This window comes from Pan paniscus, chromosome 1, assembly GCF_029289425.2.
Source record: "Pan paniscus chromosome 1, NHGRI_mPanPan1-v2.0_pri, whole genome shotgun sequence".
NCBI lineage: Eukaryota > Metazoa > Chordata > Mammalia > Primates > Hominidae > Pan > Pan paniscus.
The window spans coordinates 151,534,624-151,555,010 of NC_073249.2; the positions used below are offsets into that span (position 1 = coordinate 151,534,624).

Sequence of the window (20,387 nt, forward strand, 5' to 3'; positions counted from 1 at the left end):
TTTACTGATACCAGTGTAATAGAAGGAAGAAAGCCTGATGCTTCCAATAACGTAAAAATACCTTATATCTGTCTCTCTACAAATAGACTCACTTTATAACTAGTTCTTTTTGTGCACTGCTTAATAAATCCTCTCTCTGAGGTCATAATGACTTTATAATTTTACCCTTTCACTTCAGGCTTTTCTATCTGAGATTGATTTTTGTGCCTGATATAAGGTAATGTCCGAGTTTATTATTTTTTTCTTTATAGATATCCATCGTCCTACCACCATTTATTGAATAGAGTGTACACTTACTGATGATTTTTGTCTCTTTGATCAAAATATTGGATAAATTACTGAGAAAATGTGTTACAATCTTTACCATGATTATGTCTCTTTCTCCTTGTGGTTCTAAACATTCACATTTTGAATTTTGTTATGAAGTGCATGTAACTAAAATTATTACATCTTCCTAGTTAACTGAACCTTTATTATTATGAAATGACCCTCTTTATTGCTATAGGTTGGTGCAAAAGTAATTGCGAGTTTTGCTGTACTTTCAGTGGCAAAACCACAATTACTTTTGCACCAACCTAATAGTAATATATTTTACTATAATTTCGATTTCTAGAGATCAACTTCAACTCATTCCTTTTGGTTAAATTCACATGCTTTATCTTCTTCCATCCTTTTGTTTCAACCTTTTTCTTTCTGTCTTTTTTTTTTTTTTTGAGATGGAGTCTCACCCTGTCACGCAGGCTGAAGTGCAATGGCACAATCTTGGTTCACTGCAACCTTCACCTCCTGGGTTAAAGCGATTCTCCTTTCTCAGCCTCCCAAGTAGCTGGGATTACAGGCGCATGCTACCATGCCTGGCTCATTTTTTGTGTCTTTAGTAAAGACAGGGTTTCACCATGTTGGCCAGGCTGGTCTTGAACTCCTGACCTTGTGATCCTCCCGCCTTAGCCTCCGAAAGTGTTGGGATTACAGTCGTGAGCCACCAGGCCCAGTCTGTTTCAACCTTTTTCTATCCTTGTTTTTTGTATATACATATAGCATATAGTTGGATTTTGTTTTTTATCTAGTATGACAATTTTATCTTTTACAGGCATATTTTGTCCCTTTGTGTTGAATGTAATTGTAAATAAACTTGAGCTTGTATATTTCTTAGCCTACTCAGGCTGCTGTAACATAATACTGTATAGACTGGGTGGCTCAAACAGTACACATTTATTTCTCACAGTTCTGGAGATGAAAAGTTGAAGATCAGGGTGTGGGCTGATTTGATTCTGGTTGAGTGCCCTCTTCCTGATTTGTGATTCTGGTTGAGTGCCCTCTTCCTGATTTATAGATGGCTGGTAGACAGACATCCCCTTGCTGTGTCCTCACACGGCAAAGGGAGACCACTGGTCTCCTTTCCTCTTCTTATAAGAACTCTAATCTAATCATGGGAACCCCTCTCTCATGATTCTATCTAAACCTCAAAGGCCCTTACTTCCAAATAGCATCATAGTTGGGCTGGAGTGGGGGGGCGCGGTAGGACTTCAACATATAAACTTTGGGAGGGCATAAACATTCAGTCCATAACAGTATATATCATCTTATGTTGTGCTTTCTTATTTCCCAGACTGGTCTATGTTTATTTTCCTTTTCTTTCTTACCTGATTATAGATGGACCAAATTTCGTATTCTATTTTCCTTCCTCTACTAGTCTGGAAGTAATGTACGCTGATTCTACTCTTTTAAAATTGCAGCCTGCATACTTATAAAAGTTTAAAATGCATTCATATTTTACCCTTTTTTTACATAATACCAAAGTCCATAATATTTCAATTTTTGGATTATATTATATTATTGCCATAATTTTCTCGTTTTATTTAACCCCACAAGACTTTATTAATTATTGCTTTAAATAATAAATGATCATTCTCCTTTCTCCATAGTTCTTCACTCTGCATTTCTTCTTTCATCGAAAGTCTTTGATCTGGCTTACTTTTTCTTCTCTCATTACACAATGTATTTTAGTGAGGGCCTGCTGGGGCAAACTCTCATTTGTTTTGGCTGAAAGTGTCTTTATTTCACCCTTTCTTTTGAACATATTTTCACCAGATATAGAATTCTATGTTGGTGGCTATTTTGTTTCATTGCCTGTCTCCATCATCTCTATTCCCTATTTCTGGAAATCTGATTTGATATCTGTTAGAACGTTGCATTCCATCCTCACATTCCATCCTCAGTGTAACAACTACTTTTTTTTTCTTTGTTTTTGAGATGGAATCTCGCTCTGTTTCCCAGGCTGGAGTGCAGTGGCACGATCTCAGCTTACTGCAACCTCTGCCTCCTGGGCTCAAGCAATCCTCCTGCCTCGGCCTCCCAAGCAGCTGGGACTACAGGTGTGCACTGCCACACTGGCTAATTTTTTGTATATTTTAAGTAGAGATGAGGTTTCCCCATGTCTAGAACTCCTGACCTCAAGCAATCCTCCTGCCTCGGCCTCCCAAGCAGCTGGGACTACAGGTGTGCACTGCCACACTGGCTAATTTTTTGTATATTTTAAGTAGAGATGAGGTTTCCCCATGTCTAGAACTCCTGACCTCTGGTGATCCACACGCCTTGGCCTCCCAAAGTGCTGGGATTACAGGTGTGAGCCACCACACCTGGCCCGGCAATTATTTTTTAATATTTTTCATCTCTTTATTTCTCTATGCTACATTCTAAATAATTTATGTTGACTTACTTTCTAGTTTGCTAATTGTCTCTTCAGCTGTGTCTAATCTGATGTCAAATTTATCTACCAAGTTTTACATTTCATTTGCTGTGACTTTCTTTTCTTGATTCAATTTGCTTCATTTTCAAATCTACTAGGTAACTTTTTATAGTTCTTCACATTTATCTACAAGTTTGTCTTTTATTTCTAAAAAACAGTAAACATAGTTGTTTTATAAACTAGGACTAATAATTTAAATATCTGAAGACTTCGTGTATCTATTTCTGTTTGCTAATGATCTAGTTCTTTCTTGGTGTCTTGTTTCCTGATGTAGCTTTTTTTGTGTGAGCTGCATATTTTCTTTGGAAAACTATTATGAGAACACATAGAATAAAAGTACATTCCAACAGAGGTCATTTGTTGTTATTAATCTGTCAGTTTTCTAGGAGCACCTACAGGTGGAATAGAGTTTGATTACTTCACATACACTGCAAATTCAAATGAGGTGTTTTTCCTCATCTTTTTGCTTAGTGCCACCATTCTTAAGGCTATGGTGGATTTAATCTGAGGGATAGCTCTCTAAAGTTCCAACTGTACGGAGGGACAGTCTATTTGAGCCCTCATCTTGAACAGCCTCTAGGTTATGTCTTCTGGCCCCCTTGCTCATGGAATTTGCTAAGTTGATAAATATCTTTGAGGCTATAGTAGCTTTAGTAGTGTCTTTCTTTCTCTGGATTCTCCCTTTTCCTGTATTTTGGCCTGATATTTTTCCACTATTTTGTCAATTTTATAGTGCTTTTAAGATATTCTTTAAGCTTTATATCTCAAATTTTTAGTTGCTTTGACAGAGAGAGAGAAAGAGAAAGAGAGAGAGAGGAGAGAGAGAGAGAGAAGGGAGCCTACAATACTTTTGGAATTGAAGCTAGCAGGTATAGTTTTTCCTTGCAGATTTATCCTCACAGTTTTCTACTACTGGCATCATGGAAGAATATGAGGCAAATCCATTTTCTTAAATGCTAGGTTTTCCTTCTCTAGTCTTTCACTCTCTCTTCCAAATCTATGTGGAATATAACAGAAATAATCCCAAGGTTTTCTTTTGACAATTAGTTCACAATATGTTCAGTCTCTTTACAAAAAATCCATTTTGTGAGAAAAAAATTTCATCGACATTTCTGCCTCACATATGGTCCACAGAATTTACAAGTATATAAAATCCAGGCTATTGTATCTTTGACTTTAGCCAAGGAGATACAACTCCAAAAGAGGGTGAGATCAGCTCTAGGCATCTATTTCTTATGATTATCTTAATCTATAACACACACACACACACACACACACACACACACACTCAGCACCACTCCCTTAGCCCTGGGAAAGAAGATCTCTCCTCTCTCTCTGTCTCTTTCTCTCTCTCTCAATAACAGCTTATAATGGATAATACAGTAGGTTGTATGTATCTCTGTTGTCTGCTGTTTCTCCTGTTTATAGTTCTAAGTGACTGGCCTGACCCATTGGTGAGAGATCGTAGTTTACCACCATTTTTGCTCAATTACCCTGTAAATAGAAGCATCCATGTGATACAGATTCTAATAGAATACTCCACCTGTAGTTTTTATTTGTTAGATCATGATGTATTGTGGGTAGAAATTGTGCACTAAAACATGTTTTCTTTCCTACACTTTAGGCCCAGGAATAGGGATGTTTTCCCAGTGATTATTAATGTCTGTCTTCTTGAGTTGTGGCAAAAGTCAGAGTTGATAAGCAGTTTAATTTTATTCTCATCAATAACCTGTGGGTGATATGAGGAAGCAGGAGAGATGTTATCACTAGCTACCAAACTGCTTTAGGCACTTGTGATAAACTGACAAACTCTTGCTGTTTTTCTTTAGTGGTATTTATTCTTAAGTTTAATAGAAAGTCTTTTACTTGGCTATAACTTTAAAGACAATTTTCCCCTTCTTACAGAAGAACTTAATTCTTACATTTATTTAATGATGAAAATTATCATTTTCCCCAATCTTTATTCATTTACTGTGCCGCTGCCTGAACTCCGCACTCAGAAAAGCAAGATGAAGTCACTTATTTTATATTTAGGGTGAATGCGTATGCTGTTCGTTTTCCATCTTTAATTGTGAAGTTGTTATTTTTTTTAGAAGGTAGGGGAAAAGGGCCTGGCATGATAATGAATTGCATAACCTTTGAAACTAGAGGAAAATAAGGAATTGTTTCAATGTAATTAGAGTATTTCATAGGTCTTTTTTTTTTTGAGTGATTCATGTTGAGCAATAAAATACAAATATAGCTAGAAAGAAATGTTAGAAAACCCAAGCTGATAACCTTCAAGCTCAATTCATGTTCTTGTTTGCTTCCAGACTTTCTTTTTAAATCACTATTGATTCAGAATTTATTTATTCTGAGATGATGTGTGATTATCCAATAATTCATGGCTGTTCTATAGCACAAATTCACTGCTTTGTCACACTAATCAAGAAAAATCAGTTTTTCAAAAGTGCATTTCAAATGCCCCCTAAACGTCCATTCTTCAGCACTGCCTATAAAATCAGTCTGTTAAGAGGCAGCCTGAGTGCTTTATATATTTTTTCTTTTGAGGTGCTTCTTTTAGTTATTACTTCTAAGGTTATAACTGAATTGTTTATGATTTGTGTTCATATAGAGCAAATTATTTCAAATGATGATGCAAACTACTTAAAAAACATCCTAGTGATTTGGAAAATGTTTCTTAAAACAAGAGATTTGACATTCTTGGTAGAATATAAGGTGATTCATCATCTCTTGTTTAGGAAGTTACTCAGACTGGGAGGAAAAACAACCATCATAGGTCATGATACCACTGTATTGTTTGGTTTGAAATCAGTGCTGAAGGAATCTCATTTGCATTTCCATTAATCATGCCATGTCCAATGTGGGGTCATGTTTCTGCCTGAGATGAGTTTTGGGAATGCTCATCATTTTCTGCATGAGGTGTTGTCATCATTAGGTGATGAAGTAGGGTACCATGCCCTTTCTTTCACCCCCAACAAATGTATTCCTCTGTAATGCTTCCTGAATTACCTCATCCTCTCTCACAGCTACAGCCTCAGCCAGGCATCTACCATCTTATGTCTGAAATACAACAGCCATTTCCTCATTGATTCATCTGCCTTAACTTTCTTATTTCCTCTGCATCAAATATATAAACACATAACAATTATGTTGCTTATTTAGAAGACTTTGGGGGTGGTGTAAGTCCTTCTCCAACTCCTGGTAATGTGCTTAATTCCTCTAACTGCTGTCATGTCTTGTTCCCTAGGCATAGCTCTTTGTTACAGCTAAGTATGTGCTGTTGTCTAGCTTTCACACATGACACATTCTTTCCTCTAAGTATGGTTAAAATTTCTCTCCTTCTAAAAGTTATTCCATAACCATCACACCCAGCTTAGTCACTGAAATCCTTCTAGAATTATTGGTAGTATTTGTAGCCAACGTGTCAATTCAACAAGTTGGTTTGTACTGATTCTACACTGATCGCTTTAGTTATGTGGGTAATTTACATTTTACTGTTTCCCATGTTAGTTGGTCCCCTCTGAAGGTAGAAATTGTTTCCCAACTTTTTTTCCCTCCGTTATCTATCATTTTATGGATGAAAAAATGGAAGGTTAGAGGGGCAAAAAGTAATTCTCCCAAGATCATACTGCTTATAGATGGTAGAAATAACATTTTATACCAGTTAATTTGATACCCAGTTTTTATTCACCAATATGGGATACTTTCTCCCTTACTTCCTTTGTCAGCTTCTACTTGCCTTGACATTACAATCAGATACTGAATTAGTGTTGGTGATAAGGGGAGTAATTTTTCACATCAGTGCACTTCTAGGAGTCTATTAACTTCCTTTAATCTAAGTTGAAATTTATCTAAAGTGATTTGCTGGTGACTGCCAAGATTGATCCTTTAGTTGTATTTTCATAATCTAAATTAAATATATAAGATATCAAAATTACATTGACATTCTTTTAAAACTTATCTTGTAAATATTTACTGAATGCCTGCTATGTGTACAACAGGCACTAATGTAGGTAACAGGAACAGAGAAATAACCAAGATCTCATTTCTGCCCTAGAGAAACTATGTAGTAATCCAGTAGGATAAATAGCCATGTGTATTAGCTTCCTATTGCTGTGGTAATGATTACCACACAATTCTAAGTGTGGTTTAGAAAAACACAAATTTATTATCTTACGTTTCTAGATGTTAGAAGTCCAAAATACATCTCAATGAGCTAAAATCAAGGGATTAGCAGGATGTCCAGGGGAGATCCATTTTCTTACTTTTTCCAGGTTCTAGAAGCTTCTGTATTCCTTGGCTAATGACTCTCTTACATCTTTAAAGCCAGAAATAGCCAGTTGAGTTTTTCTAACATTGCATCTTTCCAACCTTGTTTCTGTTGTCTCATTTCCTTCTTTGACTCATCTGCCTCCCTTTTCCCTATAGAAGTACCCTTGTGATCACATTGGGCTCACCCAGATAAACCAGGCTAATCTCACCATTTCATGGTCCTTAATTTATTCACATCTGCAAAATCCCTTTCCTTATATTAGGTAACATTTACAGGGTCCAGGGATTAGGATGTGAACATCTTTGGGAGGCCATTATTCTGTCTACCACAACATGTAAACAGATAACCTGTATTATAGTGTCCTAAGCTCAACAATGCAAATGGGAGTACTGTGTCTCAGAGATTAATGGAATTAGCTGCTTTGGAATGGAATTCTTTGGAAGTTCTCAGGATTCTTCTCCTGTCAAAGTGGGTGGAATTCACTTTGGCCCACTTTGGCACAGTGGCCAGTAGAATGTCTTTGTTCTTGTCCTTCTTGAGAATCAGTAGGAAGTTTGTGAGGGGAAGTGTAGGCCTCCTTTAGCCATCACCAAGGGAATAAGGAGGAGAAAGTCACATTACTCAGAGGGAACAGAATATGAATATGAAAAGGGGGGAACCATACATAGTACAGAATTGCATAAGATCAAGTTAAAAGAGGGGCATTATAAGAAATAAGACTGGTGAGATGAGCCATATCGTAAAAAGCCATGTGTGTTGGGCTAAGAAGTGGGAACATCATCCTGTAAGAAATGGCTAAGAACATGATTCCTTATTATTTGGTGAGACTTAGAGGAAAACAGAACCCTTTCTTTGAATGAAACGACAGGCCCTCTTTTATAGACATACTATAAAGCATGTTTTAAAAATAAAACAAAACACGTACTTAAGTATTCACATTTCTCTGCTGGCTATTGTTGTATATTAAAGTCTTAATTTTGTACTGCTCCATTTTTCCATGTTCACTGGAAAGTAATCTGACCTGCTTACTCACAGTAGGTCTCTTTTAAGTTCTAGAACATGTATTCATCCCACCTGAGTTCCTTTTTTGCTATCTGAATTAATATTAGGTTCTCAGAAGGAGAGTATTCCTGCAGGAATAAAATCAAATGTTTTGGATTTTTACTTTTTATAGCTTATCAATGGTAGTTATATTGTCATTTTCTTTGAGAAACAGATTACTTTTAAAGAAAAGAGTCTTTCTAAGCATCACTGGCTGCTTTATCTTGCCATTTGCTTTCAATGGAGCCATGTGAAATCTGCCCCTATGAATTGAATTAATTACCTGAACTATTTTCCTTAATCTTCATGAATTATTTCTGGTTTGGAAATTGCATTGTATGGCTGCAATACCAACTGTTAACCACCACAACAAATGTGTAGCTGTCTTTTATAAATGTTTTTCAATGATTCTAAATTTACTGTTGCAAGACAATAAACTTGGTGATCAGAAAGTCAAATGACTTAAGAAGCTTATAAAATATTATATAATTTTAGGGTTTTTTGTCTTTAAGTGAGAAATATGAATTGCATTCAAGGAGCTAAGCCACATGACAGCGAACCACTGTGGCTTTTTTCATTTAGCTGGCCCTTCAGTCTATTTATTCCAGAGACGCAATTAGAGTACGTGAGGGCCCCTATAAAAGCACTGCCCTCTATTGATTTGCAGGATATAAAAATTTGCATGACAATACAAATTCTGCCAGCACATGGGGGCAGGGTGAAGTAATCACTTTCCAGCTGTCATTACTATACAGAATCAGCTCAGTCTTATCATCTGACTGGTTTTGGTGTATTTTCAACTGAAATATAAAGCAGCCAGGATTTACAATCAGAAAATGTCAGCTTTTCAGGCAGATTCGACAATGGCATTTCATTTACACTGCAATCCACTTTCTCACTTGGTGAGGTACAAATCACAGGAAGATTGGAAGCCAGCCTAAATACTTTTAAGCTGGTTTTGCCTACCTTTAATGTAAACAGCAAATAGTTACAAAATCAATAGAAGTTGTTAACCCCTTTAAACCTGTCTTCTCCTTACTCATCTGTGGGATTACTTTAAAATGACCAGTGAGTAACTTACTGCTAAATGGTTCAACACAGGCTTTGGAGTTGGACAGTCTGCCTTCCAATGCCACCTCCGCCTCTTGTTAGCTGAGTGAGCTAGGGAAAATTATCTCACCTTTCTGTACCCCAACTTCCTCATTTGTAAAATAGAATAATAATAATGGCATATTTTATTACATTGAAATGGCATGAATTTTTAGAAACATTAAATGACATAATAAATACACTAGGGCTATTGCATTGCAGTGCTCAGAGAAGTACAATTCACATTGCGTTCTATGTGGAATTGTGCAAGATGGCAGACCTACATGTAAAGAACTTACGGTAGTCCCTGGTACAAATAAGAATAAATTTTATAGAATTTATGATCTTTCCTTTTTCTTGAAATTATTTGACTTTCTTGAATGTCTGTGTCTCTTCCTAAAACTCTTTCACTGGCTCCTCACATCTAATGGTACTGTCTCCCAAAACTCATACACATCATGATGACCTGCTTTTCTCCTCATTTTCTCCATTAGGTTGGTCTGTTAAGTAGAACTAGACATAATGACAGTGTGTAAACTGGGATGTAGTTATTAAATTGAGACTAAAATCAAATAGATTAATGGTTCCCAAATCTGTCTGTGCATCAGAGTCAGTTAGTGGGTCATCTAAAAATACAGATTCTCAGGCCCATTCCTCAGATCTATGGAATTAGAATATTTGATATGGGGGATTGTTGGAATCTTGTACCCCTAAAAGTTTTTGAGCTATTTCAGCTATTCAGACAGATTAGGGAACTGAAATCTAGAACCAGGAATGATGCAAATATTACTGTTCAACATCAGAGTGAAAGATTCAAGTCAAAGAGCACAGGGTCAGAGCATGAGCAGAAAATGAAGCCAGAGCTGAGTGTTAGGAGCCTGTGAAGCCTGTTCATTCGTGACCCGCCCTGTGCCCCACAGCATTCTCTATCACAGCTCTTACCACACAGTGTTGAAATGATGTTTCCAGCTTATGTTTCTTTTCTTTCCTTCCTTTTTTCCTTCCTTCCTTCCTTCCTTCCTTCCTTCTCTCTCGTTCCTTCTTTCTTTTTCTTTCTTTTCTCTTCCTTTCCTTCCTTTCTCTTTCTTTTCTTTCTCTCATCTGTCTTGCTCTCTCACCCAAGCTGGACTACAGTGCCACAATCTCAGCTCACTGCAACGTCCGCCTCCTGGGTTCAAGGGATTCTCATGCCTCAGCCTTTGGAATAGCTAGGACTACAGGTGTGCACCATCACGCCCAGCTAATCTGAGGTTTTGCCAGGTTACCCAGGCTGCTCTGGAACTCCTGGCCTCAAGCAGTCCACCAGCCTTGGCTTTTCAAAGTGCTAGGATTATAGGTGTGGGCCACCCATGTCCGGCCCTCTCGAGCTTATATTTCTTATTCAAGTATGAGATTCATAAAGGCAGACTTAGTCTGAAAAATTCCTCTTCATATCCTCACACCAGTGTTCATGGCAAGGATCCAAAAAATGTTGTTAAAATAAATAGTTAAAATGTAAGCCAAGAGAGAACGAATTATTAATAGGACTCTTTGGCTCTTTTGTTACATATAACCAATTTGAACTAGTTAAAAGTGAGAAAAGGGAATGCAGTTTAAGACTATAAGGTATCTCATGAAACTCAACGCTGGGCTTCAGGTAGGAACTAGACCACAAGATAAATGCCATTAGGACCATCGTCTCTGTTTCTCTTTGAACATTTACTTCAATAACTTCTTTCTGAAAGCCAGATTTCTCTGCTTCTCTTGTTTTCGAGGTTTATCTTTTGCAGTTCCAGTCTTCTACTGAGAATAACTCATTGTCCATTCTAATTCTAAATTCCTGGGATTGAGAATCTGACTGGCCCAGCTTGGATCCAATATCTGAACCAGATCCAGTTGGCCATGGCCAGAAAACAGGCACAAAGAAGAAATGTCACTACTAAAGACCTACTCCTGTGGATTGGGGGACAGGGGGATGGTCAGTTCTCAGATAAAGTAGACTTAAACACTTTTAATATTATCTGTTGCAGTGAGGCAGATTCAGATAAGCTGTCCAAAAAAGAGAAGCAGACAGTGTGCTAGAGAACTTGGCACTGAAGTACAAATCAACTGTCTCAAACAGGAAAATTTTATCTTTTATTCAGGACCAGACCTTTTTATAGGGACAAATCCCTAGAGGAACAGGTGGGAATGCTTAGGTTGTAGGGGAAGAGTCAAGAAGTCGGGGATTGCAAAATGCACACCCTTGGCCAGCAATGACTTTACATAATTTGTTACTGGGTCTGCCCACACAGTACATGTAGGGAGAAAAAAGCCATTCCATATGTACTTTCACTGTTTAAAGAAAAGGGTAATATATCACAATCATAATGCAGTAAAGTGACAAGGGCACCTTCCCATATGGCATGAAGTCTGCCAGTAGATTGAAAAAACTGCAATAAAAATGTTTTTATAATAGAACATTAATTTTTATGTACCATACAGCCAACATGATAGAGACCAACAGTACCTAGTATTTGAACTTCTCAAAGGAAACTCTAATCTACTGAGAGGAATGGGAGAGCTGGGATAAGGAGGCATCTCATATTGAACTGTGCACCTCACAAGTCCTCAGCAACACTTGGTGATGGAAGATGGTAAAATTGTTTTGCAGACCATAAAGGCTTCAAGTTTTGCTACCCTGGATACAATCTTTAATGTTGGTACTCAGTATGGTGGGAGGATACATTCACTGGGTATATGGAATATGTTCCTTAACCACTCTTCCCAGTCCTCCTTCTAAGCTGGAGAGAGGAGAAAGAATTGACAACTGTAACCAAGACATACTTATGTTTCATCAAACCAAAGTATGAATTCATCACTGCACTGAGCAGTGGACTAACCAATATGTAGATATTTCTTCATTAATATTTTATATTAATTTATTTGCTGGCTTATATGCTTAAAATGTCTTTGTTTTAAATGCAGGTGATCCGAGGACATATGACCCAGATTTCAAGGGGCCTGTTGCCAACAGGTAAGCAATTATTTTTTGGGGAATATGCTTTTTTAAACATACACAGAAAGCTTTGGGGGATGGGGGAGATACTGTTTTCTAGTCAGTGGAGAATTGTGTCTACTGTGAGGGGAAAATGATATATTTCTGCCTAAATGTCACCTTATTTACACAGGGAAAGTACAGAGAATAAATCTTTCCATGAGTCATGAATATCTTCTCCCGTTAGCAAATGAACTGCCTTACATTATTAAACTAAGTGTTTGTACTTTTCAAAAAGAGAAGTGAAAAAAATGCTTTATGAGATTTAACCACTTTGTAGAGAAGCAAACTCATTCAAGTAGTTGTTTTATGCACCTGTTTACTCTGGGACTCACCATTGCAAATGCAGAGTTGCCATGCCAACTTCTTCCAAGCCAAGTATTTGTGCTGCTCAGCTTCCAAGATCAGAGTGCTTTCTCAGAGGCAGTCATTCACCAATGCATCGTGTGCACTTTAAGATAGTTTAAAATGCTCTAGGGAAATATGTACTCATCTCAGCTGGTGCTTCCTGCCCTCTCCAAGGTTCTGTGCCATTTTAAAATTAGCCAGTAATTCATAGTCCTCTTATTATTTATTTTAGCCTCTATTTGCAAGCTTTTTGCTAATCACAAAGGGGATTGTGAGGTAAAATGTCTACATATGGAGGGAAGACTGTGCAGTTGGTGGCTGTTTTTTGCTTAACTTTGATTTCTGTCAGTTGTATGTCATAATGAACCGTGATGTGAACTAGCGATCAGCATGCTCATTTGCACGTGCCAACCATCAGTATGTACGTTAGCATTTACTGTTATGTCCCTATAATAGCCCAGCTTTAAAGAGATGTATATTCAGTTTGTTCTAATTTTGTAAAAAAAACAAGTCATTTGTTTCAGGTTACTCATTTAAAGGTATACTTAGAATAAAGGCACCTTCTTTAAAATGAGTCCAAAACCTCTCCATTCTCTCCATGGTAACACCATGAATACATTTTGTTGTCTAGTATACAAACAGCCTCATTCAGTGTAGTGGCTACTTTTACTATCATTACATCCATTTTACAATAACTTATTTGTAAGCATTGAATGTAGCCTGTTGGCTTCAAGGGAACTTTAGGTATAAATCAGATTCAACAGTAATAATAATTATAATAAATAGGCTGACACATTTAGAAAGAGGAAATACAGATTACGGGTGTGTCTTTCTAGGCCATAGATAAGAGAGCAGAATTATGCCTGGCTGGTTTTAGGTGTAGTAAAAGAGGTGAGATCTCCTGTCTTCCATTATGTAGAATTTAATGATGGAACCGTGTAGTTCAGGTAAAGTCTAAATGACTGTGATAATCACTGTGAGGAGAGTAATTTATTTTTACCTGGGGCCTTTTTTGATGCCTCCGGCACCACAAAGACCTTCAAAGGTGAGCTGGTCATTCTGTGGGCAGACCTTCCTCCGCCTTCAATCCAAGAATGGAGGAAAGCATTGTAAAACCAGGGGGGCATAAATACAGGAAGACACAGTTGGCCTATTTGTAACTTTTTCAGACAGCAGGGTTCTATACTGTCCTTACCGGGAAAATAATCGGGGTGTTTAAGGAGCAAGTAAGAAGCCCCCAATTCTCCACATTGCCTTTAGCAGCAGGACTGGCTTTAATAACACCTTGTGCTTACATCATGCAGCTCTCCTGAAAAATCCCAAATGTTATTGGATATTCAGACAGACTCTTACAGCATTCTCTGCTTGTGAGTCCACTATGTTCTGCTTTCTTCTCTCAGTTCACAAGGGCAGCATTTTGTGCCTAGTCACCACCCAACTGTGTTTGTTTTGAGAAAAGACGAAGGGATGATGGTCATGCATAGGAGAGGTGAACTCAGTGTCTCATTTGTTCCCATCTACCAAGAACTGGGTGTATGAGAGCTATTGTCCAATAACCAAGAGAAGATGATTTTGATAGTTTAAGGTGTTTCCCCAGGCCCTTTTCACAAAATAGATCTTCAGGCCCCAAGATTTCTCCCTGATATTCAACAGAATCAAAAAATGATTGATTAGTGAAAAAGATATTCAGCATTATCCTTGGCATTAGACATTGGAAATGAATACACATAGAAAACTAAGAAATGAAAGCTCTCCGATAAGATGCTACATGAGAAATTCATCTCATAATGTAGACCTAACTAAATTTTATTTAATGGAGAATTGGTATGCTTTCTTCTGTTAGGTAAGAACCATGTAATCCACTGTTTCTCTTCCTATACTGCCTTGTAGGAAGCCTACTGATAAGCCCACTTATTTTTGAGGAAAATAACATCTCATCTTTGTATTATTACCAACTAGCATAATTCTTCTGATAGAGTAAGGGGTACTATACACATTTATTTAAGGAGTGAAGGAAAGAAAACAAGAATGGGAAGGAAGCAGTGTGACATAGAATCCAGGGATAAACACAAGGATGAACTTCAAAAGGGGCTGAGTAACGGCCATAGCGTTATTACACTTGAGACAAAACAGTCAGCATATGTAAGTGAAGCTTCACTTATGGGTTTAAACTTCAGGACTTCTAAGTCTATATTTAAAGTTCTTGCTAAGATGCTATCTGAACCCTCAACCATTTTCAGATGCCAATGGTGTGATATTGGGTTTATATTCCTAAATAAGATACTCTGCTAACAGGAAAGTAGTAGCAGAGTTCTCTGCACTATTTGCATTACTAGGTCTCATGGAATACACCTCATACTATTTTTCAAGTCAATTAGTTTTTATAACATGTCTACAGGGGGCATGACACTGCATATGGTGTGGATCCAAGTATGCTGTGTCAAGGGAGGTCAAAGATTTACAGGTCCTCATACAAAAAGTTCAGCCTATTCTGTTTATCTCTCTCTTTTTATATTAGGGCAAAGTCATTAAAATGTTATATGATCATTTACTTGACCTGTGTTCCAAGTCTAGGAAAATAAAGTCCAAATTGCTACAGTTGGCATCCTGTAATAAAGGCCACATATTATCATCTCGGGTTTTAGAGATGGAGTTTGTTTCCTTTTGTTTTAAATATGTAAACTATCCTGAAAAAAGGATGCAATTTTAAATAATGCTGACATTTTCAAGCATAGCTGTGAAAGAAATAATCATATTCTGGCTGGGCACGGTGGATCATGCCTGTAATCCCAGAACTTTGGGAGGCTGAGGCCAGCAGATCAGTTGAGGCCAGAAGTTGGAAACCAGCCTGGCCAACATGGTGAAACCCCGTCTCCACTAAAAATATCAAAAGTAGCCGGGTGTGGTGGTGCGCGCCTTTAATCTCACATTCAGGAGGCTGAGGCAGGAGAATCGCTTGAACCCAGGAGGCAGAGGTTGCAGTGAGTTGAGATCATGCCACTGCACTCCAGCCTGGGCGACAGAGAAAGACTCTGTCTCAAAAAAAAAATAATAATAATAACCATACATTTTACAAACAGAACGCTGTCCAAGGAATAGGTGCTATAACCAGTGGTATACTAAGAAAAAATGAAAATCTAGACCTCATCATTAATTACTCACACAAATATTGAATGCACTCCAAGGGAAATTACACACCAGATGACAAGACCCCACAAGCATATGGAAAGCTAAAGAGCAAGCACAAGTAACATGGGCTGTGCACCAAATGTGTGGTCCACAGCAAAAGCTGCTGCAGGATTTCAGGGAAGGAAGGGCACTCTGAGGCTGGGGTCAGAGGTGCTGATTCCTGGGCAGGGCCACAGAGCAAAGAAGACTACTAATTTATGGGAGGCACTTTCCCAAACTTAGGAATTTGGAAAATAGCACTGTTTTCTAAGAGTTAAACTAGAAATTAACACATAATTAAAGCACAGATGTAGATAGTCACCATAATGAGACCTGTAAGGCTTCTAGTCCAGCAAGGCTTGATGATAAATTTATTCAATCTATTAACATATCTAAAGAGAAGTACAAATGATGATCAACCAACTCTGTCCATCCAAGACCTCTCCAGATTAGGGCACCAAGTCAAATTGATGAGAGGATCCGATGTAAGGATCCTGCTCTCTTGACCACAGGCTAGCAGAGATGGATGCCATCAGATATTCTATTCATGTAATTCCCCTTGTTCTGACTCCACACTCATCAAGCAACCTTTTGATAATTAGGTTTTTCATGTAGTTTGCCTACAGGGAGGAATGAACTGGTCAGGGCAACATGAACATCAGTTCGGCTCAGCAATTAAATTTCTCAATGTAAATTATTTCATTGGCATTCTGATTTTAGACATCAGTCTCTTGTGAGCTTTGTTAGTGCCAGTCATCATCCCTGAGTTGGAGTAATTCTAGGGCATGACAAAATCAATATTCAGACCCTGCAGAAATGTACATAACTGGTTTGGCTCAGCAGAGAGTTTATTCAAGCATTTAGAGAACACAGAGTGAGATTGTTTAGGCAGATATGTTAGGACAAAATTATGTAGGGCTTTGAATACCATGCTAAAGCATTTGGAGCTGATTCTTAGGCAGTGGGAACTCATTGGAGAAATTAGTACCGGGGGAGTGGTGTGACATGATCAAAACTGTTACTCACAGGTCTGCAATGTACAGCTGTTTGTAGTGGAGCTCATGGCTTAACTGAAGAGTCAGCCAAGCAAGCAACTAACTACAACGTGGTATTATAAGTGCACAGACTACTCTTGGAGCACCAAGGAAGAGTTCTTGCAATTCACTCCAGGGGTGATCAGAGGATATTTTTCAGAAGAGAGAATTTTCCACTAGACTTTAATGTTCTTTCAAAATGTCCCCTTTTTATAGGTGTTTTAGTTAAAAGAAATATATCAGTATTTCAAAAAGCCTCAGAAATATATTTATATTTCTGACTTTCTACTTGATAGTTCTACCTGGATGTGCCATGGGCATCCTAAACTCAACATTTTAAAGCCTAAACTCATGAGCTCCTTTGCCCTTTATACCCTTCTTGCTCCTTCTCATGGTGTTTCCTTCCTTGGTGAATGTAACTACAATCAAACTAGTTGTTAAACACAATAGTGCTAGATTCTTGCTTCTACCCTGAATATATAATAGTCCTAAAACCTTGCAGATTTTGTCTTCTTTTTACTCTTAGAACTCTGCTTTCCCAGGACAACTGCCTGAGTCGAGGCTTTAATAATCTCTTAGCTGAGTTACTGAAATCGTCTTTTAAATGCTGTCTTGCTTTCCTTCTAACCAACTCTGTCCTGCCAGAATTCTGTCTTTTTCAGGATTGAGTCCATCCTTAATTTTGAGACCAGGATGATAGTTTATTTATGCATTCAGCAAATATGCATTATATACCAGATACTTTTCTCAGCCCAGAAGATACACTGATGAACAAAACAGACAAGCTTCTGGCTTCTCATAGACCTGAGATTCTAGATAGGACATCAATTATATAAGCAAAGAAATGAATAAAGCTACTTTCAATAGTGATAAATACTGTAACATAAATACAATCAAATGATATGGTTGAGAGTGAATGGGGAACTGGGCTGTTGTTAAGGGCTCTTGGGCAGATGGCAGGTAAGAGTTGGATGACAAGAGGGAGCCAGCCATGCAAAGATCTAGGGTCAAAGCATTCAGGCAGAAGATAACAAATGCAAAGTCCCTGAGATGGACACAACTTTAGAATGTTTGAGGAATGGAAAGAACTCAAGTGTGACTACAATGAAAGGATAAGTGTTCTCAGGCTCTCATACTTTGATGTGTACTATTGGCTCTTCTTGGAATGTCTTCAAGTATGAGTGCAAGGGTCACCTCTTCTTTGAATTTTTTCTATATTCTTCTTACTCCTATCAGTACTAGACACACTCTCCTTTTTCCAGAGCTTTCATCAATAACTATTAATTTCACTGATCACATTAATCTCTTTATTATCTGCCTCTCCTACTGAACTTCAAACTCTGTTGTGGAGAAACTTTCTTTAGTTTATCTTTGTATTTCTAGCACATAGCACAGTGCCTAGCACATAGAAAGCATAGTTAATACTTTTTAAAAAATCTCTTGATTTAAAGGTGCCTACAGAGTTTTTAAGTTATTTGCATAATTATCAGGAATAACTTGTAGACAGTGACATTTTAAAGTGCAAAAAAAAAAAATAGAAAAAAGAACAAGCTCATATATTGAGGAATAAAAGAGGCCACAAATATTAAAGATGAGTGTTAGCCTACATCTTTCTGTGGAAAAGAGTCACGCTGATAAATAATTAATCACATTAGGCCATTTGCTCCATTCTGAATGAAGAATGTAAATGCCAGGTTTAGAGCACATCTTCAATTCACATTTGCATTCTGAAGAATTAGCCATTTGGGGCAATTATTTACTTTTATTTCTCTTCATTTCCTTCTACATTTGAGACTTTATAAAAAAGTTTTCAAAGGAAGTGCTACGGACGTAGGTTTTTTATTCCAAACTATTTTACAAATCAAAATGGTTTGTAACCTCTTGCAGACATTTTTACAACACAGGACCTACTTTTTTTTTTAATTTTGTGTTCTTTTTTTCTATAGGTTTTCAATCATAATTTTCTATGATAATGAGCCCTACCTTCATATATTTAAGTCTCTTCTACAATTAGAAAAAGCATACCAATTAATTCAACAAGAAGCAAATATGAGAAAGGCATACATTTAGAAGACAGCACAGTGTTGTCACAATGATTTGAGATGTCTACTTGATAACAACACTTTAGAATTTATAAGAATGTGTGGTGTGTGTCCACATAGTGCATTATGTGCTATCACTAAGGCCTAAAGCTGAACTTTTTCTTTTGTGATTTGGCATCAAGAGTTGAATCACAGAGTCAGTGAATCTCAGGATTGGAAAGGACTTTGAGGTCACTTAATCCAACTCCTTTATATGAATGAACCCTTTCTTCAACATCCCTAATAAGTGGCTCTTCATTCTTTCCTTGAATCTTTTCATGATAGTGAACTTACCACCTCTCCAATGCTTCAGGTAAAATAAATGATTTTACTAAATTTCAGACAGATTTTCCACCTTCTATAATAATAGTTATTTTCAGTATTGTGACACCTACCAATTTGTTTAGTATACTCTTTTGTGTATAAAGAAAAAAAGGACAACTATAGAACATTCAAGCTTTCATTTCTATTTACTTATATACCTATATGCCTCTTTCTAGAAAGGATCTTAAGTGAAATGACTTAAAACACCTGGATGCATTAGAATTATTAAAATGAAAATAGAAATTCAAAGTCCCAAAAGAAATTTTTGACTCAAGACTAATACAGTAGCTGATATTGAAATTAAATTTATCAGTGGGCTTTCTACATGTCAATATAAAAAGAAAAACATAGTGGATTATACAGTTCTTTTTATTGGAAGAAAATATACCAATTATTCAGTATATAAGGATTTTTCTTAGTTTTAAATTACAAGAGGCATTTTTCATAGAGCATATTTTATGTGCATTCATGGGCATCTATTTCATGCCCCATGTCTTCTAGGCACTAGAGATACTGTGATGAGCAATATAGATAAGGTGGGTGTCTTCTTGGAAGAGGGAAGAAATAGGGCAGAAAACATCTGAGAAATGAACATAAGTACGAGGAAGAGAGTAAAACAGAGTGATGTAACAGGGCCTTTGTAGGGGAGGGGAAGTGTTAATTTAGATTTGGTGATGAAGGAAGATCTCTTTATGGAGGTGACAATTGAAATGAGACTTGAATGATAAGAGGAGTAAGTCAGGCAGAGTCTGAGGATATAGCATGTTAGATAGAGGAGGCAAAATGAAGAGTCCCTAAGGCAGGAATACACTTAGTGCAGGGAGCAGAGAGGCCCATGTGAGTGCAGCAAGGTGGATGGGAGCGGGACTTAGGCAGTGGGTGGGTAGGAGATGCTCTGCAAGCTAAGCATGTTTACAGTGAGTGCAGTGGAAAAGTCATGTGAGGGTTTTAGTAACAGAGTGAGCTAATCTGTTTTTCAAACTCATCCTGACTGCCCTGTGGAGAATTTAAGTGTCCAAAATCAGAAGCAAGGAGATTCACAGGAAGCTTTTGCAGTTGTCTAAGTGAAGGAGTCAGTCACTTGGAAGAGGGTAGTGGTAGTGGAAATAGAGAGACTTGTATAGACTCAAGATATGTTTTGGTGGTAGAGGGAGCAGCACTTACTGATGGGATTGGATGTGAAAAGCAAGAGAAAAAATGAGTCAAGAGTAACTGTTAGATTTGTGACTTGAACTACCAGGAGAATGATGCTCCCCTATAG

At 37.5% G+C, this 20,387-nt stretch overlaps 1 protein-coding gene across 17 annotated transcripts in view; it reads left to right on the plus strand.

The window, feature by feature from the left end:
• SLC44A5 (solute carrier family 44 member 5) overlaps positions 1 to 20,387 on the plus strand; it is a 514,570-nt gene that overhangs the window by 365,410 nt on the left and 128,773 nt on the right. For all 17 annotated transcript variants that reach the window (XM_055117228.2, XM_055117202.2, XM_055117223.2 and 14 more), the window contains one exon: positions 12,102 to 12,150. In XM_055117228.2, coding sequence (XP_054973203.2) covers positions 12,102 to 12,150 — 49 coding nt within the window. The remainder of the gene's footprint in view (positions 1 to 12,101; positions 12,151 to 20,387) is intronic.